At 39.0% G+C, this 19,390-nt stretch overlaps 1 protein-coding gene across 1 annotated transcript in view; it reads right to left on the bottom strand.

Annotated features, from left to right (window-relative positions):
• CNTNAP5 (contactin associated protein family member 5) overlaps nucleotides 1-19,390 on the bottom strand; it is a gene marked incomplete at both ends in the record, with an annotated part of 283,999 nt that overhangs the window by 202,099 nt on the left and 62,510 nt on the right. Inside the window, 2 exons of the mRNA XM_084265547.1 lie at nucleotides 3,643-3,836; nucleotides 10,443-10,553. Coding sequence (XP_084121673.1) covers nucleotides 3,643-3,836; nucleotides 10,443-10,553 — 305 coding nt within the window. The remainder of the gene's footprint in view (nucleotides 1-3,642; nucleotides 3,837-10,442; nucleotides 10,554-19,390) is intronic.

Raw genomic sequence — 19,390 nt, 5'->3', positions numbered from 1 at the left:
AACAGCTGCAAATGAATGATCAGTTGTCAACAATGAGCAATTGGTGTAAGACATTCAGTAACATCCATACAGCAAAGCACAAACTTCCAGCTAGTTTTGCTGAAGTAGAAACTCTATCAGTGGACCTGACAGGTCCAGTGCATATCAATATTTTATATTGATACAGCAGATGTTGTCTAATGATCTCCAGGCAATAAAGATTTAGATTTCTCATCCCCATCTGAGCTATGAGTCAGTGTTGACCACCTCTTAAATTAGGAACAGCACAGCTTTTGAAACAAAGCAGTGAAGTAGGTAAAATTCTAGTCCTTTTAGCTATACACAGAAATTTTAAAAAGGAAATCTTAAAAAGCTCTAAAGTCTCAGGGGACACAGTGTGTACTACAATCCTGTCCTAAGGACAGAGGAAAAAATCTTCAAAATTAAAGCCTGCAGGGGTTTGCACGTGTTTCCCACCCAACCACCAGAGATTTCTTAAGTAGCATATTTTCCACAATAACCTAAATTTTTAACCCCTCCACTCCCTGTAGATGATAGGTAACCTGGTAACTTGCCACCCTGCCCTGATGTAGGATACTCCCTTCCTGGCGAGGTGGGGAGGAGAATCAGAAGACAGAGATACAAAACTAATGGGTTGGGACAAGGACAGTTTCCTGGGACAACAAAGGGACAGGAACACAACAACGCTTATAAAAGAATATACAAAGCTGGTGATCCACAATGTAATTCGCTCACTGCCCGCAGCTCAGTGCCCCACCGTTTCCTGAGCAGCAACTTGGCCTCTCTGGCCAATTACTCCCTTATATACCGAGTATACATATCAAGATATTCATGGTACCCAATATCCCTCTGGCTATCATGGCTATGTCCCCTCCCAACTTCTTGTGAAAATTAATTCTCAACCTAGCCAAAAATCAGGACACAGACACTCCTCCCAAAACAGAATGGGAAACAGATTCCTAAGGTTGAGATTACAAATTTTGTGAACAGACTGGTACAGTGTACACTGTCACAGGTTGCAACAGCAGAGCCTACCCTGAGGTGCTGCCTTCCTGTTCCTGCACAATGGTACATCCATTCCACTGCCTTCCCTTAAACCAAGGGCAGCAGTTCTTTCCTAGAGGTGTGCAATGCAGAACCTCCCTCACAGTTACTGAACAGCCAGGTGTTTAGGACAAGCACCACGGTGTGTTTGTCCTCATTTCATCCAAGGGTCTGCCTTCTATAGAAAAGCTTTCCACATGCGTCTGGACAGCACACTTCTGTTTTAATTCCTGCTTAGAAAAAAGCCTAAGGAAAGGATTACTGTCATTATAAAAAAAAAAGCCACAAAATTTGAAATTATAATTCTGTACATGCTTCTGAAAGCCTCTTCGGCTTGCCTCTTTGTGCTCTGAATGGCTCTCAAGATCTAATTTAGTTCAGTGAAACAAATCCAAAAGTACCAGGAAAGAAAGAATCAACTTTCTCTTCAGTTAGAATAAAAATTGTGCTGAATTAATTCTTGATCTTCATTAATTCCATGGGCAGGCTTACAAAACTCCTAGGTGTTAATGAGACTTGCCAGTTTAGTTGGACTGGAGAGTCTAATGAACTGTCAAATGAGCCTCCTTTGGAGTTTCAGTATCACATTCTTCCAACAGCAAAGTTTGGTAATGCATCCTAACAATGTCTTCAAGCCCTCTGCTAGGAGAGCTGGAAGAAACTGCTCTTCTAGCCTGGAATTGTGTTACTGGCCTGCATGGTCAGTGTGACTTGTAATAACTAATGCAAGGGGAAGAATATCCAAATACTTCCCCCAGCATTGCTTTTTCCACATCCAAATTCTATTCATTTTTCCGCTGTAGCCTACAGCAGTTTCCATTAGAAAAGCATATTAAAAAAACCCCGAACTCCACCTGCCAGAAATCAGGCTTCCAGAGCTACTGAAGCTTTAAAACTTCAGGGTCTGGTCTGAATCACCTTCATGCCTGATCACATAGTAAAACAAGAGAGTTCAGGTTCTTCATAATTCCTAATTCACTGTTAAATGCCTGCTGGGCTTGTTCTTATTCTTGCGCACAATATTACGTGCCAGACCAGAAACTCACAAAATTGGATCCTCAGGGCTCCAAGATTTGCCATGGTGAATTCTACAGGTTGTCTTTCTAAATTTCTTTTTAAACAAGAAATGCATACAAAAGGAAATAAAAAGGCCAAGGCTTTTCAAAAAGGAAAGGACTGAAAAAATAAACATGTAAGAAAAATTAATTTGTCTTTATATACAATTTTAACAAGGTATGTAGTATTTCAGGGAAGTAAGCCTTTGTGACAGCAAGTCTGTAAGAAATAAAAAAATCTCAGTTTTGGATTTCTGAGTCCCAAGGGTAGAAGTTGAGAGCCACATTATATGGCTATATTCATTCCAGAACAAAATTCCATTGTTTCTAAACATTAAAAAAAAAAGTATAAGTATCTGAAGCAAAATCAGCCTAATATACCTTTAAGTGACAGGTGAAGCAGTGCCACATTTGACAACTTTGTGACCATCATTGGGCCAAAGTTGCCTTTCTAAAGGAAGGAGAATTTCATTAGCTTTACCTAAATCAAACCATAATAAAACAAAGACACTGGCAATGCAATGGATTTTACAACCACAGAAGTTAACCTCCCTGTACAGGCATCCTCACAGACTGCAATGTGCTCTGGAGAAAATTAAGCATCGCTTCTCCCCTCTTTCTACTGCACACAACTCTCCTCATTCACAGTCAATATGTTATGGAAACAAAACCTGTTTTTGAGACACAGCATTTAACCAAGATGTTAACCAAAGAAAAATTAAAGACAAAAGCAGAAATCTACTTGGTCACCCTTAAAAAGTTCCAATTCATTTCCATTAAGAATATGTATAATTTACCACAATATATCATCATATTACCAAAGCTATTGATCCTCAGAAAGCAAGAATATAGCACAGAGAGGACGCTGCCAGTCATTAACTATTCGCTAGCAATTCGTATTTTCCATATGAAAAGACGACTTTTAAAACTCTCCATCCACACCTGAGGTGGCATTGCTACTGCACGCACTCCTACTGACAGCACCTGGCATGGCCACACATTGGACTTGCAACGCAGCACGAGTCAAATGTGCATTAAAATTTTAGGAAAAGCCTTGAGCACTTGTAGTGTACCTGCTAAATCATTCCACAACTCATGCTGCAGTGCCAGGCTTCTCCAGGCGAGGAGCAATTTACCACCCACCTGCCCCAGCATGAGCTCTGTTGTTCTGGCCAGCAAGCGTGCGTAAGATACAGACTTCATTTCCATATTTCCTGGAGAAAGTATATAGGTGATTAGCCCCATTTACCCTGATGTGCCTGAATCAAAGCCAACCAGGCACGGAAGAGTGCAGGTCATTTTGAGTGCCCTGAGCATCATCATAGTCTGGAAAACAATGTAGTCCTGAGGGTCTAAACTTGTATTACACAGAGAGTGGGCAACATAACCCATTTAGATCGAAACACCTTTCAGACTCACTCAGGTGTGGTCTAGCATCACTACAGCACTCCTCTGATTTGAAACTGAAGCCATTTCTCCAAGTGCCAAAATAAACCGGAACCAGAAAGGTCTGGGGCCAAAGGCACTCGCGATTCAGACCTACCCAGATGGTGTCATCTTGTCTGTACTGTTTCCAGTTGCGGCCGGTGTCGCTGAACATCAGCGTATAGCTGGTTACCCAGTCTGAGCTCCCATACCTGCCCTGGGTAGCCACCGCGACAATCTCCACTCTGTCTCCCAGATCAACCTGGAGCCATTGCTGCTCATTTGAGTCCAGCGGAGACCAGCCACCGGCTCCTGAAAGAAATTGGGTAAAGATAATTTAGATGACAATGGCAGCATAAGAAATTATACTTGAGAAAGAACAACATTATTACTTCAGGTCACCACAGAGGACTTTACTTCCAGAACACACAGTTGTTTGCTCATATTTTTGCATTAGGAAATATGTTACACAGGTTGTGCTTCCTAAAGGTTTGTCTTAATCTAAAGTTAAAAGGATTTTTGAATTTTTAAGAAATTTTAAGAATATTAATCTTTGTCAGTAGGACAAACATCAGTGAGGTTAGCACATCCTCGGTCACAAAAAACACCCTGACATATCTATTCCCTCCTTGCATGCTTCTGCAAATCTGGGAATGTTGATTTCTAACTTCTAGTTTGCTTTGACATTTTCTTTTTGCTATGTTTTGAAAGACATGCAAAAATGCTAGTGATCTTTATTTGCGCCTTATTAAGTCTTTGAAAGAATGATTTAATTACAGGTTGTGAATGTACTTCAGATGATTCATCATAAAGCTAAAAACTATTTGATTGAACAGCTAAAAGGACTGTCTTCACACTGAAAAGTAGCCTCTTCCTTACACAAGGTGCTTGTTAAGTGAACATGTTTTTATCTTTGAATAACACAGTCTTCATAAGAACAAACACAAGTTGCAATTTCCATTATCCATTTCTCCATTAAGGAGCAGAGACTTCAGAAGTCATGGTCACATGGAAGCTGATACCTTGTGTCTCATGTATGTCCTTAAAGATGCATACTACACTACTCTCTGAATTCTTTCCAGAGTTCATATGGGGACACCAAGCAAATGAAACGCAGAACTGCAGCCACTGCTTGAATTTCACCACTTCAATCCCTACATTAGATGAGAGTTTATGGTTAAAAAGGCAAATCCTTCCAGATTGGAATATATTATGTTCTCTTGCTTTCTTTTACACCCTTAAATTATAGGCTATGCTTATTTTCTTTTAACTTGTTTCTACTTGCACACATTTATTCTCTGCATACACTCAGCCTTCACTTCAGCCTTACAAATAAGTGAACAATGCATCTATGAAGAATGCAGAAGCCATTAACAAAGTATCCAAAGCAGCAAATTTTCAGGCTGTCACTGCTTCTGCAACCCATCATCTCATGTTTTGCCATTATTAGTGAAGTTTACAAAAGCATTTCTGTGTGATTACAGTGAACACAATCACATTGGGAAGGAAAGGGGGAAATAAAGAGGTGAAAGTAAAGCATTAACAATTCTTCATGTAAACTACAGGAATTATTCCAAATGCACATTTCCAAAGAACAAGCATCACTGAACTTCAGTACTCCGGTTATAATTAGCTGGGTTTACCTTAGCATTTCAATCCTATTAACTGATCTGTTTCAAAGCTGCTCCATGAATAATAGTTTATTGAAGTGAACAGAGTTGAACAATCAATAAATGCAGCTTATATCAAAGAAGTCAGTTTCAATAACCTTGCCTTTAAAAAAACCCAACCAAACAACAACAAAACTAAAACACAACCAACCAAAAAACACCCTTGATTTTCCTGGACCATATTGGATTTTCCAACTCAGGTTTGAAATTTCTTTCTCTAAGAACACATGCTACAATTTTCATTTTTGGCAGTTCATTAAGCTAGGATTAAGTCCCAGTTTCTAAAACAGACAAGTGTTTAGTCCAGAGCTAGAATTGTCCCTGCTCCCCTGAATAAATGAGTCTTCACTTCACTACCAGAACTCTTCAAGGAATAGTATGGAACCAATCTAATGCATACTACATGCTAGGGCCATGCTTTGTTTTTTACCTTTTTCAATCATAACAAAAATCTTCATTGTCACTGTGATTATTTTGCCTGCTCTCCCCTATGAGCATGCCATGAAAGGCCTAATGAGAATATTAGGAATTTCATTATTCAATTCTTTGACTGCTTCATCTCTCTCTTTTAATGCACACAGATATAAAGCTTAGATAAATTTATGGTACTTCCCACTAAAAATCCTCCTCCCTAGCCCCTTTTTTATTTTAAATGCAATAAAAAGAACATTTCAGTCTGGCTTTTAAGACACAATCTTCCATAAATGTGTTTCAAGACAACAAGCTGCGTATTTCTCCTACGCAGAATTGTGACTAATGTACATAGGAGCCAAAGGAAACCTTCCCTTTAGATTCCAATACCTAATATCTGAAATAGACTCTGAAACACCACAGTTATTGGCTTTATTTACAGTTTTATTCTAGGAACTGGCAGGACAAAAAATTCAGTTCAGAAGTTCTGGCAAAACTTTGGAACAAAGATGCTTCCTTCAACACTACAAAGATCTTATTCTAGATGTGCACTTTCATATTACCTTGTCTCTTCAATTAGTCTTTTTTACAACCTAAGCAGCAAGAAAAAAAATTGGAGGGAAATCATTTATAACAAGTAAATTTTTTATTGAGTTTCCCCTTTAAAAAAATAAATCTATCTTTCTATGTTCTAGTTTATATGTAAGCTCTTTAGCTAAGCTTATTATCACAAGCACTTTCCAGTAGTTTAAGTGTCATAACTAGCTTCTACTCCACGTAGTTTGTGCCCTCTCCATCTTACTGCTGGAAGTGGCAGGAAGCCAATACGCTTTCCACAAAGGTATCCTGCTTCCCTATGCAATGCTGTTTTCCAGTTTAAGCACAGCACAACAGGTTTATTATCTCTGAAGTCAGCCAAATAATACGTGCTGAATGGAAATCTGGAAGCTCTGTGCTGAGCTTGAGGTCTCAAATCACAGATTACAGGGCTTCTCTAAACAGCGTATTTCTTCACACGAGCACATCTGTTGGTTGGGAATGTCAGTCTAGATGTAATCACTGCATGACCCAGCAGTGACACCTGCTCATAGCTTCAGCTCTCCAGAAGCTGGCCTCACAAGAGAGAATTTATGGGTTACAGACCACATCTTTACATAACAGTTGCTTCATACACCTTCCCATGGGGAAAAAAAATAAGGTGTTTCCCCTCTCCCAAGCCATCCACTGTTACCAGTTCCACAGGTGGGCAGCACATAATGCTACTGACCTGTAAGGAACACAGTTAAAATCCCTGCAAAGCAAAGCTGCACTGGCTGTAAGATTGAGGGCAGAAATAAAGCTTTTCCTGTGGGGAATCACTTTACTCCTGCTAGTCGGGGGCTAAGCAAATACAGAACTTCTGTTTACTTTTGTGGGCATCCCAATCCTCAACCAAATACTACCACAGAAAAAAAACACACAAACCCCACCCCCCAAACAAAAAACAAATAACACACACCCCACACACACACCCCTCCACCCCATCAATAAACATTCTTTTTTCTCCAAATTTGCTCTGATACACAGAGCAGGTGGCACAAGGGATACTGGAATCTTTTGCAAGTGCAACCTGTGTCTGCACATCATTCATTACAGCGTGTCACACCCCACTCCATGCATTTATCTAGCAATTAGCAAAAGAACACATCCAAAGACCAGCAACTTTTTTTACAGCCATTTGCACCTCTACCTGCCTGTGATGTTCACCCTGCAGAAGGTTAGTTTGGGGCAGGCCCAGAACAAGAGGCAAGGATGTACGATGCAAAGACTCTAAAGGCTACCAAAGATAATACTTACAGGATATTATTTCTTTTGAACAGATACAAGTGTAACCCTGATGCCATTTTCCTGCAGTTGGGCAGAATTAATTTGGAGAGGACCATATATCTTTTATTAATAGTGTGGCACGAACATAAACCAGATAAAATTTGGCTCTTATTACACCCATCAGTTCTGTATGTTTTGGGTTTTTTTTAGGTAACCTTGAAAATACTGGAGTATGAACATGCCCTTCAGACACGATATTTTCATTGCCCCATTTTGGGTACCAGGCTCTCATTGGCACAGTTCAGACATTTCATACTTCCTGTGGATCATTTCAGGGAGGAGACTGTACGTGGTATGGAGAAAGTGTCCCAGTGGAGAAACAGTACCATAGGAATTGGATACATTACTCATATTCTCCATAGCAACAGATCATAATTCTAGAAACATGAAGAGAACAAAGATCAGTTGGGTTCTCAGTTGGAGACCTCTATAACTTCAGGAAATATGATCAAATACTCTTCGCTTTTTCAGACCAATTGTACATTTTGCCATAATTATTCCAAAAATTGCACTTAAGCCCCGCATTATGTAGTCAATGCTCCTTGATGTTCCACAGGGCTGCTCAGGATGCCCATACTTATTTGTAGTTTATTAACACAAAGCCAAAGGAAGGCTTGTTTCCACCCTACAGTGCCTTACAAACAGCTCAACTGGCTTTATATTGCGCTACAAACTCTTGGACTTCCTGCTGCAACTAAGTGCCTCCCTGCTGCAGAATTTTACTTTAATGCCCAGATCAAACACTTCCTGGCCATAAAACAAATTTCTTTTGACATTATATATGTTTTATATTCCCATATGTAATTGCCTACACTGACTACTCAGCCTGAGAGCTAATAGAGAACTGAAAAAGCTCAGTTGATACTGTCATATTGTAGCAATTTTCTTATTCTTTTTCATTATTTATTTACTGTAAACAAAAAACCTGATTAAGCCCTCTCATGGTTAAGTAATATATTTCATACCTCAGAATAATATTTATCAGAATTATACTAACTGCTTTACTATTACCAGTACAGATTTATCAGCATTTTAATTGAACGCTTTCAGCAGTTTGTACAAAGCTTTGACTCATGGGTAGTTTTTGTGATTTCTTTTTTCTAATGGCACATTTCACTGCTGCAGGCCTTTTTTAAGCAAGTCTTTTAGTTATTGCTATCTATTACTGATTCAACTTGATGAATTAGAACTTTCTATTGATGTAGGTCAGGATTGTGCTTTAGAAATTAATCTTCACCTGTTGCATTCATATTTACATTAATATATTTATCTGGCTTTCTGCCTTGAGGTACTGATACTTGAAGCGCTTTAAACAATTGCAAACAATGCTAAGCCAACTCATCAAAACACTCCAACATTATCAGAAAGCCATGGCCAAGTCTTTGTTAGTGAATAACATTTCTTGTAAAGATATCTACTGCTAGCGTTCAAGTGTGAGTCAAAGCAAGTCCCTTCAGCCACTGTCTGCCACTACTTGCTCCTCCAACCCAAGACAAAGTATCCATATGAATTCTACTAGCACTACTTCTGTGCATTTCTACAAAAGGCTGTGCCATAAAAGACTTAAGCAATGTAGACTTTAGCTTCTCAGTTTCTGCATTTGGCTTAGCTCATCAGTTATCATGCAAGCCTTCAAAAGATGAAATGCAACTTCCTGAAACAACTTACTTGCTTTGGGTTCAGCTTGTCTCTGTCTTCACATTACTCTGATTTGTGCCAAAAGATGGTATGGACCTTACCGATGCAATACTGTCTGAACAACTAGAATACTTCACACCTTACTATTTGCACCTTACTATATGACAAAACTACTACAGCGCAGCTAAATAAGACCTATTTGGTTTTCTGCCCTTCAAATTGCAAACATTTTCAATTTTAGATATTGTTACTATCACTATAAAATATAGTTCAGCCAGAACTTGTCTTGCGATATTGACTCCGAATCTCTTCCTCTTTTCTGCAGATAAAATTAGTCATTAGAGCAAATTGCAAAATCACCAACACATCCATTTGGCTGTCCCAGCTAGCAACTGGAGACAAAGACAGGGACAACTCAAATGCCATGCTCAATGTTTACAACCTTCTCATGTTGAGCCAACTACCATATCGCCTTTTACTTGCTGAGGAACTCCGGTTCAGGAGTTTAAATATACGGTAATTCACATCTAACACTTCTGCAGTGAATTAGCAGCTCCTTATCATTATTGCCAAGCATCTAAGAGAGCCCTTTACTGCCTTTTTGTAGATTAATCAAATGGCATTTAATAAAACAGATGTTTCTGAGATTATTTTTACACAGGTAAATTCTCATTTATTTTTTAGTAGTACTAGAAAGTACTTTCTAGCATTTCCTATCATGAAAATCATGTGATAATACAGGGCTTTGCTCTTTGAAACTCTAACTTGGAAATAAGATGGAAGTCAACCACCCAAATTTACAATGCACTGTCAAATTGTCCTAGATGCTGCCAACTTCACTTTTCTGATACCAAGTTTAATTCTGATAGCTTCACCTTGTGTGTGAAGTCATTACATGGACCTCAAACATTCTTTATTGCAAATGTCTGCAAAAACTTTTCATTCATTTTCCATATTTCTGCAGAGTTGTGTAATTCCACTGGAATTACATCTAGCTGCTACTAACTTCAACAAACACCTAAATTTTAGAACAGGGTCTTCAAACCTAATGAATGACCTTCCAACTCTAAAGATTGTGGGAACTCTTTTCAAAAGCAAAAAGACAACTTGAACCTCTTTCAGGATGTTGCTATGAAAGAAGTGGAAAGCTTTGTATTCAAGAGACATTTTCTATAATTAAGGAACTGCTTCTAAATAGAGCTCTTACAGAACCATAAACTAAAGTCTCTATTCAACTGGGTTCTGAATGCACTGCATACAAACAGCATAATAAGTTATTCTTTGTAAATATGATTAAAAAGAATAGTTTAGGCATTCCATACTGCAACCTTACCATCTCGCCTGTTGAGCTTTGCAAAGCTGGGACTGTGAGTACTGAAGAGCTCAGAGGAACTTGTAAGGGCTGTTGAAGGTAAGGGAGATACCAATGCATCATCACAATTATCTAAAGAAAAAGCAGAAAACAAAACATACAGAGGTTATCACATGAGCAAAAAATACGCCAACTTCTGCTGTCTTTCAGTGGTGTTTGTTTCTACTTAGTAGACAGAGAAAGGAGAAAGAGCTTGAATTCACATGTGAGATTGAGATTTACCCACTTTAACAGCAGTCTGATAAGATGGCAACTCGATACGAGCTGTTATTCAGACAGCAAATACTTGAAAAGCATGAAAACATTTTTTTATTCAAAGAATGCAATTTGATGATCTACATTTCTCTCTTCATTTCTTCTCCCCACTCACATAAATACACAAATTAGTTTTGTTCACTCAAATGAGTGGTCAGTAGACTTTTTCCCTCCTACTTTCACCTCCTCGCCTAAGGACCGGTGGGCTAGGCTAACATTCACATTGAGTATTTGAGTCCATAACATTTGAATAAGGACAGAATTAGGATGAGTAAGTTTGCTCATTGTAATGCTGCCACATACACTCTCAAGAAAATAGTGTGGGGTTTCAGTAGGGAATAATAATAAAACCCTCTCATTTTTAATTGAATCTCCCATGGAGCAAACATGGATCTAATTACTGGAAAAGTCCTGCAGGTTAGCAGGATCTCAGACACCACAGTGTTCTCTCACTCACAGAGTAAATATACAATTTGCAAGGATGGGGAAAGGGGTGAGGAGTAGAGGGCAGCCTGGAATAATGCATTAATGATATTCCAGGGCTACAAAATAAATGGAATAAAAGTAAAAATTACTACAAAAGTTACAATTATGAGAGCAAATTTTGACTGATCTAAAACTGTGCAATACCTTTCCCATGATGAGCCTGATTACTTTAAAATATTTCTAGCTCTTTCTGCAGTGGCTGTCTACAAAAGTATCTGGGCCCTTGTGATAAAAAGCCTTCTCTATACAAAAAAAAAAATACATCTCTCTAGCCGATATAATTCATACCAATGCATTGACTGATGGACTTCAAAAAGCAAACTTAAGTATGAAATTGCTTGGGTTACCATTAGAAAAAATGCCTAACAAGATCTGTGAGACAGCTAAACTAAGGACAAGTATGCCACTGATGTTTTGACCATGAGGACAACTAGCCAACAAGTTACCAAGGTCCTGAGCAGATTCTCTATCACTTGAAGCCTTTGAATCTCAAAGGGGATTTATGACTGCAGTGAAGAAATGTCTGTGGTCTGCTGTGCTCCGATATGTGTGAGATCAGGCCATAGTTCTGTCTGGACTTTAAAATAAATAATAAACAAACAAAATATCTGTAAATTTAAATGTAATCCTTATATTCACTGTCACTTGTGTCATGAAGAGTGATCTAAGCAAAGCTCTAATATAAGTAATAGGGCACCACACTCACACAACTCACTTCATTCTATAAAAAACAGTGAAGAGGCTGGGAACCTTTCAAAATGAAGTTCAAGGTCTTAGCAACAGATCTACAGGACTGTTCAGCATCACTTAAAACCCAAAGCTGAAAATAACTGAAGGCAGATTTCCATTTGAATAGTGCCTAGACTGCTGCCTCTCTTGTTTCCCATGGTTGCTCCCAGACCAAGAGAGAGCTCAGCACATCAGTTTACAAACCACAAGTTGGCTAGAACAAGAGTCACAATGACAGTCTCTGGATTCTCTCTGGTCCTTGATGGTATGCTCAGATTTTTATAGGACACCAAGTGTCTCAGCACAACAGTAAGTGTAAAATATTTCAGAGAAATGCATTTAGTGTTCTCCTTGGGATCTCTGAAGGCTCCAGCCTGGGAAGTGATAATGAAGTCTTCTAACTACCAGATGCTTTGTCTACATTTCCACATCCGTTGCTTCCATCCCCAGGCACACTCACCTGGTTGACTGCTACTACAGCATCACATCATTTTCACACCAAATTCTGAGATCCTTACTTAGTTTTCCTCAACAAAAAAATATGCTAGGGATTCTTCCCTGAATTCATACCTAACTATAAAAACTTGTAATTTTAAGGCTTCTGGATTTAGGACAGAGCTAACATTTTGGAAGCAGTTCTGAGGGAACCAGGATCAATAACAGATAAAAGAGTAATGACTAATTGACTTCAGAATAGAGTTGGAGGAAATTCCTGCTTGAAATTGATTATCAAATGGATACTCTGACGAGATGCAAGGTCACTCTTATGCCTTTCCTTCAGTCAGAATTCACCTTGCAAGATTAGAGATGGCACCTGAGAGCTCTACATGCACAGACCTACAATGAAGGCACAACTTTTACATACCAAATGACACTTCAAACCACAGCACAATAGAATACTTAGGATGCATCAGTCAACATATACATGCACAACAGTCCAGATCACATGTAGAGTAGAGTAGCTCTGATGCACCCCTTGCCATAGACACTACACATGAATTGTGCAGATTTGTGACTGGTATTTCTTTGTAAAAACTCAGCTGGAAGAGGCCACAGGGTTCAAAAAGGTAGGATGCACACGTAGAGCGAGGATCATCACACAGGCCCTACACCCAGGAGAAGGCAGAACTAAGTTTAAAAGAAACCCACAACAAACTAAAAACCTCCCACCTAACCAAAACCCAACTGTAGTGGTTTTACCCCTGCTGAGAGCCGAGAAACACTCAGCTGCCTGCTCCTTAAAGAAAAAGAGCAGGGGAAGAGGGAAGGGGGGGTAAGAGGCAAGGGAAGGGAAAAGGAAGGGGCAAATAACCCCAAAACCAAGAAACTAAGAGGCCCGTGGGTTGGGATAAGGATAGTTTACTAAAATAACAGAAAAATAAAATATAACAATGCTAACAGGACTTTAGAGCAAAAATATATGAAACTGATCATACACAATGCAGTTTCTCACCGAACCCACAGCTCAGGCTGTGCCACCCAGAACCGTCCCAGAACCCGACCGTCCCCCAAGAACCGCGCATCCTGGAGCCGCCTCCCGTCAGCCCCCTGATATCCTGGGCAGGACGTAATTGGCTTGGAATACTCTCTTTGGCCAGCCTGGGTCACCTGTCCTGGCTTCGCCCCTCCTTTCTCATGAAGAGCTGAGAAAGTCCTTGACTGTCTGACAGCAACTAAAAACATCAGGGTGTTATCAGCACTATTCCATTTTAACTCTCAAACACAGCATTCCATCCGCTGCTACAAATGAAGTTAACTCCATCCTGACCAAAACCAGGACACCAACACACACCTCTCAAGATCACAAAAGTCTCTAAGAAAGGATGTTATTATATCTCCTTTTTTTGACTGGTGCAGGCAAGAAAGAGATTGAATTTTTTTGTGGTTATGCAAGGTCGGAGAAGGTAAAACCAGAAGCAAAGCTGATGCATCCTGATTCCCACCATACAAGCCCATCACACAGGTTCCAAGAGACTTCATCTCCTTAATTTGGCATAACAGAAGCAGACATTAATTCCAGCTGCTCCCAGGTTTCTAGTGACTGACCCTACTCCTTTTGCCAGTTTGCCTGTCAGAAGAGCTTTGATTCTTGCAGTTAACTGCATTATGCGTTTGTTAAACTCAATGTTTTTAAACAATGAAACCCACACACTACAGAATAATTTAAAAGCACTGCACACTCACAGAGAAAAGCATTTACTAGCCAGTTGTTTTCTGCTATGTTTCCTTGCCAACCAGATAATTGCCAAAAAAAGAGAAAGTGTCTAATTGTACCTATGAGCCATCACCTTCATGCAAATCATATAACAATACAGATGTTGACTTGCATTTGAGAAATGGGTGCTGACCTTGACTATGCTTAGTTGTGAGAAATATGCAATTATGGATAGCATTTACAGTGTCATCTGTATTATTAGAGCTGTCATCAGCAATCTTGCCTCTGAAATGAAGAAAAATATTTACCTATATGAACTTGATTTTTTTTCTGATTTTTATGCGGTTTTGATTTTTAGAAAATAATGATAAATTAACACAAAAAAAACACCTCAGCAGCATATTTTGAAGTTGTTTGGTTTACTGATTTTGATTCCTTTTTTGTAGTTTTAATTGCCTTTCAAGTAAAAACAAAGAAATCTTCTCTCCCTCTTCCCTATGTATTTTAATTTTGCCCCAAATCATTTCTTTTAAAATACAAATATTATTAGCTTAAATCTATCCAAGTGAGATTTAGTCACTAAAACTCTTGGGCTTCTTTGAAACATGCCAGATAATACCAACTTTAGCTAAGTCAGTAAAAAGAGCAAATCAACTTCAGAAAAGACCTTCTGACCAAATATCTAATTAAGCTCTACATGTTGTGAAGGCCTTCAACATGTGAAGAGTATCCAAAATGCTAGAGACAGATACTCTATGTTTTTCAGATGCTTCTGAATCACAGCAGGCTGCTGAAAAACAGCTACTGTATTACCAAAACTGAGTTTGCATATAAATCAGAGATTGAGCCCAACTTTAATTCCTCTAACACATTTTACATCGATGTTGGTAGGCATGACATGAACCCTTTATAACTTTCTTCAAGTTTGAGATAGCATTACCAATGGCAACCAGTATGAATTTAGAATATTTCTGATTAGCAGCTGCTGAAGTTATTTAGAAAACCATAAAACCAACAAACCCATTGTGATCACATTAATGTTTCTTTCACTTTGTCCTTTAAAGAGACCAATGCCGGGATCACAGGCAGGGTCATTACTGAGAGATGTGTTAACAAACCTGTCCTGTTGCTATTTCTCTTCTCCACTTGAAGGGTCATTGGGACAAAACATGTCTGTTTCCACTTATGAAGGCCACCCAGAAAGGTCATTAACTTTTTCTTAATGAAAGTTTTGATCAGGAGGACATGATCAGTGATAGATCACCAATCCTTGGGCTCCAGGACTTTCTATATATCAGAATTGGACTGCGTTTAGTAATGCTATAATCTTACCAAGACAAATGTGCAGAAAATCTTTGACTGTGAAGCTCATATTACTTCTACCTAAGAGTATATTGTTAGTCAGGGACTCTTTATCAATATGATAAGTACCACCATACTTATACCAACAATCTTATACCAGTGCAAATAGAAAGTATTTGGCAAGCCACAGTAAGGCTGTGGTCTATATAATGCAGCTCCTCTATTAGAGATCATAAGCATTGTGAAATAGTCATAAATACCACCAGACAGCACTACTCAGAGTAGGAACGCAGGACTGGTATTGTTTCATAACTGAAGGGATGGAAGGGAACAGGATCCAGCATACAAACTATCAGAGTAAAAATTGCCTCCTCTTTGGAAAATAAACAATTTGGAGAACATGAAAAAGGTAATAAAATTGGAATGCAGAAACTGCTGGGCACAGGCCTTACAATGAAGTTTCAAAGAAGAATTCAGAAGAGGACAAGTGACATGCCTCTGCATCATCCCATGTTGATAAAAGGCTTAAGGGAAGATAGCTGCCTCCTGTAGATGCTTTTCTTCATGTACACAGTGCCTGACACATCAACGAAGAGGTCCCAAGATTAGGCCTTGATCACACACCTCTGCTGAACCAGAGCCAGCAGCTGTGCAAAAAGGACAGGAGTGCTTGCAACAGACCCTTTCCTGAACCACAATCTCTGAGCTTCCAAGGCAGTTTAACAAGGGCTTTGCGTAATCCCACAGGCCTTGTGTCCACAGTTTGCTATTTAAATGCTGGCATATTTATTTTACAGTAAACATGAACGATATTTTGGGGTAAATCAGAGGCCTTGTAGCTTTCTCTTGGAAGCCTCATTTTGAATTTGTAGGTATTTTATTTAAGCGGGACTTTTGTTGCCAAGATATAATTTTATTCATTATTAAAATACCAGCAGAGTTACAGATGGTGCTGAAGTTAAATTGTGTGCATCATTTTGATTGCAACTGTAAATTGTCTCCGTACTGGGATTTGAAGTCGAAAAGATTCACTGGTATTTATAGGCTAGATAAAATTCCTCTTAGCATTACCCACTTAATGGCATACTTTGTTTTAAAGACATAAACCATGCATTTTGTACCATGCCTCTAACAGTGCTCAGGAGTGACGACTGATGCCTGCCAATTCATCTGTTTTTCTCCTGCCTTCTGTAGCCACAACTGTGCTTTGTGAGGATGAGAAATAAATATTTGGATGTACTGTGGAAACTAACCTTCCACCTTTACGGTCCAATGAGGTGTGTGTGAGGGAGAAGGACGAGCTTCTGGGGGGAAGGTAGGAGGGGAATTACACAAAAAGAAACAGAAAATGCAGTAACATAGAGTATGGCTACAGATTTAGAAGAGACAGGGATGTTTTCCCTATCAGGAGTACCTGAAGCAGAGCACCTTGTTGGAACTATCACATACTACTAGATTCTATTACCATGAGTATCTTAGGAAGTGATTCTTGGAAAGATGAAGAGAAAAAAAAAAAACAAACCAGTTTTTCTGTAAAGAGAAATTCCTTTTTTTCTTTTTTCCTCCTTTCTCCCCCCCCCCCCCCAGAGACTGGCTATACTCACATGCACAGCTGTGAACTCCATCTGTTAGCTGAAAGGCATGGCACATTTTTTGAGATACAAGACGCTAGAGAAAGTACTTTACAACCCAACAACATTCCTCTTTCTTTCCTCACTGTACTGCAAGTAAACATCAATAGTTTAGATAATCATGAACCCTTCCTAAATGACTGTAAATTACATGAGTGTTCTTTCATATGCCTGTAAACCTTGACATAAAAGTGTTACTCAATCAGTGCATTTATAGAGCATCCTTTTATGATACAGTATGTGTATGCAACCATATCTCACAAGTGGTTAGGTCTGGTTTTGAATGATGTAAGGAGCTCAAAAAAATGAATCAAAGCTGGGTCTTGTCTTAATGTTTTCACTGAAACAAGCATGTCTGCTGTGTCACTATTACAATAGTGAAGTGGGAGAGGATTTGAGGAACTGAGCAATCACTCTGCACTTGGGCTTATGAAGTCAAACTGTGAATTCCAAATAACCATCAATGCAGCTCAAATACTAATGTACAGAGGCAACACTTGTTTCAAGAGGGTCAAAGAACATCTGAAAAAAGCAAATGCCAATAAAAATTAGTTAAAAGAAGAACATCCTTATGTTTAAGGAACAAAATGTTCTCATTCTGGCTCTGTCATCGCCTGTGCCATTTAGGCAAGTCATAATGTCTGCCTCTACAATACAAGGGTACCCTTCACTTTATCTTACATTACATGCTTTTCATTAGATTGCAGGCTGCTTTTTTTTTTTTTTCAGGACAGGAATGAGCTGTTGCAAATGAACAGTACATCCATCACAGAAATCCATTGAATAAAAGGATAGTCTGATATCTCAACAATTACTGAGAGCATTGTTATTTCTACATGGAAAAGGAAAAAAGACCACATCAAAAGGATGTGGTGACTCAGCTTGTCAACATTTATATTCCAATGAACAAACCTGCAAAAGCATATTATTGTCCCAAGCTGTTATTTATTCTCAGCAGGTGTAACAGCAGTTGTCAGGGGTTCTACTACTTTCTACTCAGAGTATAACGCTTCATGCACTATTTGCCTTTTCCTTTGACATTTGTGAGATCCTGCTAATTTAAGAGTGCTCTGATCTTTGACCTGAGATCAGAAAGCTACAGAGCTGACCCATCAGGTGGAAAAAAACTTCTTACCTGATGTTTGCCCTTCTGACATGTAACACACTTCAGCAGACAAACTATAAATATACAGTCCAAGAACATAAGAGGCCCTTTGCTATGGCCACACAGCATCACAAGCATCCTTTATATCCTGGCCTACATAAGTCTCATTACTTGTACATTTCAAAGTAGTTGATATATTCCAGAGATCAAGACCGTCTTCTGAAGCTTCAGAAGTTTTAGCAGCATTCAGAAAAACATAAACTTGATGTCCTTCAAAAGTATCAGACCTTGCTACAAGCATACCCTCTTCACCAGAGATCATCACTGAAGGAACAGTTTAGGACTCCAATTAAAACGTGGATTCCAAAAAAACAGAACTGTATTTGGCTTAAAATATCATAATGCATACTGAATTTGCAGAAAAATATGTTAATGTATATGCCCTCATCAGCAAGGCTGCCAGGCTCATTATTAGAAGAAAAACACAAGATCAGAGGCAGCTGGAGTGAGTTCACTATAGGCATTCACCAACACAAAATTAAAATGCAGAGGGGGTAAAGCAGATTTTCTGCTGATGTAACTCAGTGTTAAGATTGTTCAGAAATTCTTTGGTGAAGCAGTTTTTTCAAGTTGTATAAATAGAATATTTTTAATGTGAATGTAAATACCTGTTTCAATGGGGAAAAAGGTTTATTAGAGGAGGAAAAAAATACCTTCCAACAAAGAACAAAACAGGAGAGAAATAAAGAAAAACTTCCTGTGCAACAGCAGTGGCATTAGGTTAACATACTGAGTGGAACATGAAAACCAATTCAGGAAACCTCTGCTTTATTTGCAGGGCAGTGGGGGAGTTGACCGTCTCAAGAAACTAACAATCACTGGGGGATATCCATTTTCTAGTCCAATATAGAAAAAAATAGCTTCATCAATCTAAGTAATACATTGCCATCTTCTGCCACCTGATATTCAGGCCAATGAGACAGAAATACAGTTCTGACTACTTATCCAAGCTGGATGAGTCTCTCTCAAACAGATTTATTTGATGTCTATGCTATTTCCCACACTTTAGTGACCTTCAGATTTCGCATGCTTGTAGCAGCATGCGAACTTCAGTAGAACATCTCCACACCATCTGCTTATCACACCTGTGACCACAGATACACACAGCTCGGACTCCTATTACCTTACACTGCCTTTGTGGATGCACAGCATGTTAGTACATGTACCGTAGAGAACAACATTAAGA

This window comes from Gallinula chloropus (genome assembly GCF_964237585.1).
Source record: "Gallinula chloropus genome assembly, chromosome: 5".
Taxonomy (NCBI): Eukaryota; Metazoa; Chordata; class Aves; order Gruiformes; family Rallidae; genus Gallinula; species Gallinula chloropus.
Note: the sequence above shows the minus strand (reverse complement) of the source record. Positions and strands in the feature narration are given on the sequence as shown.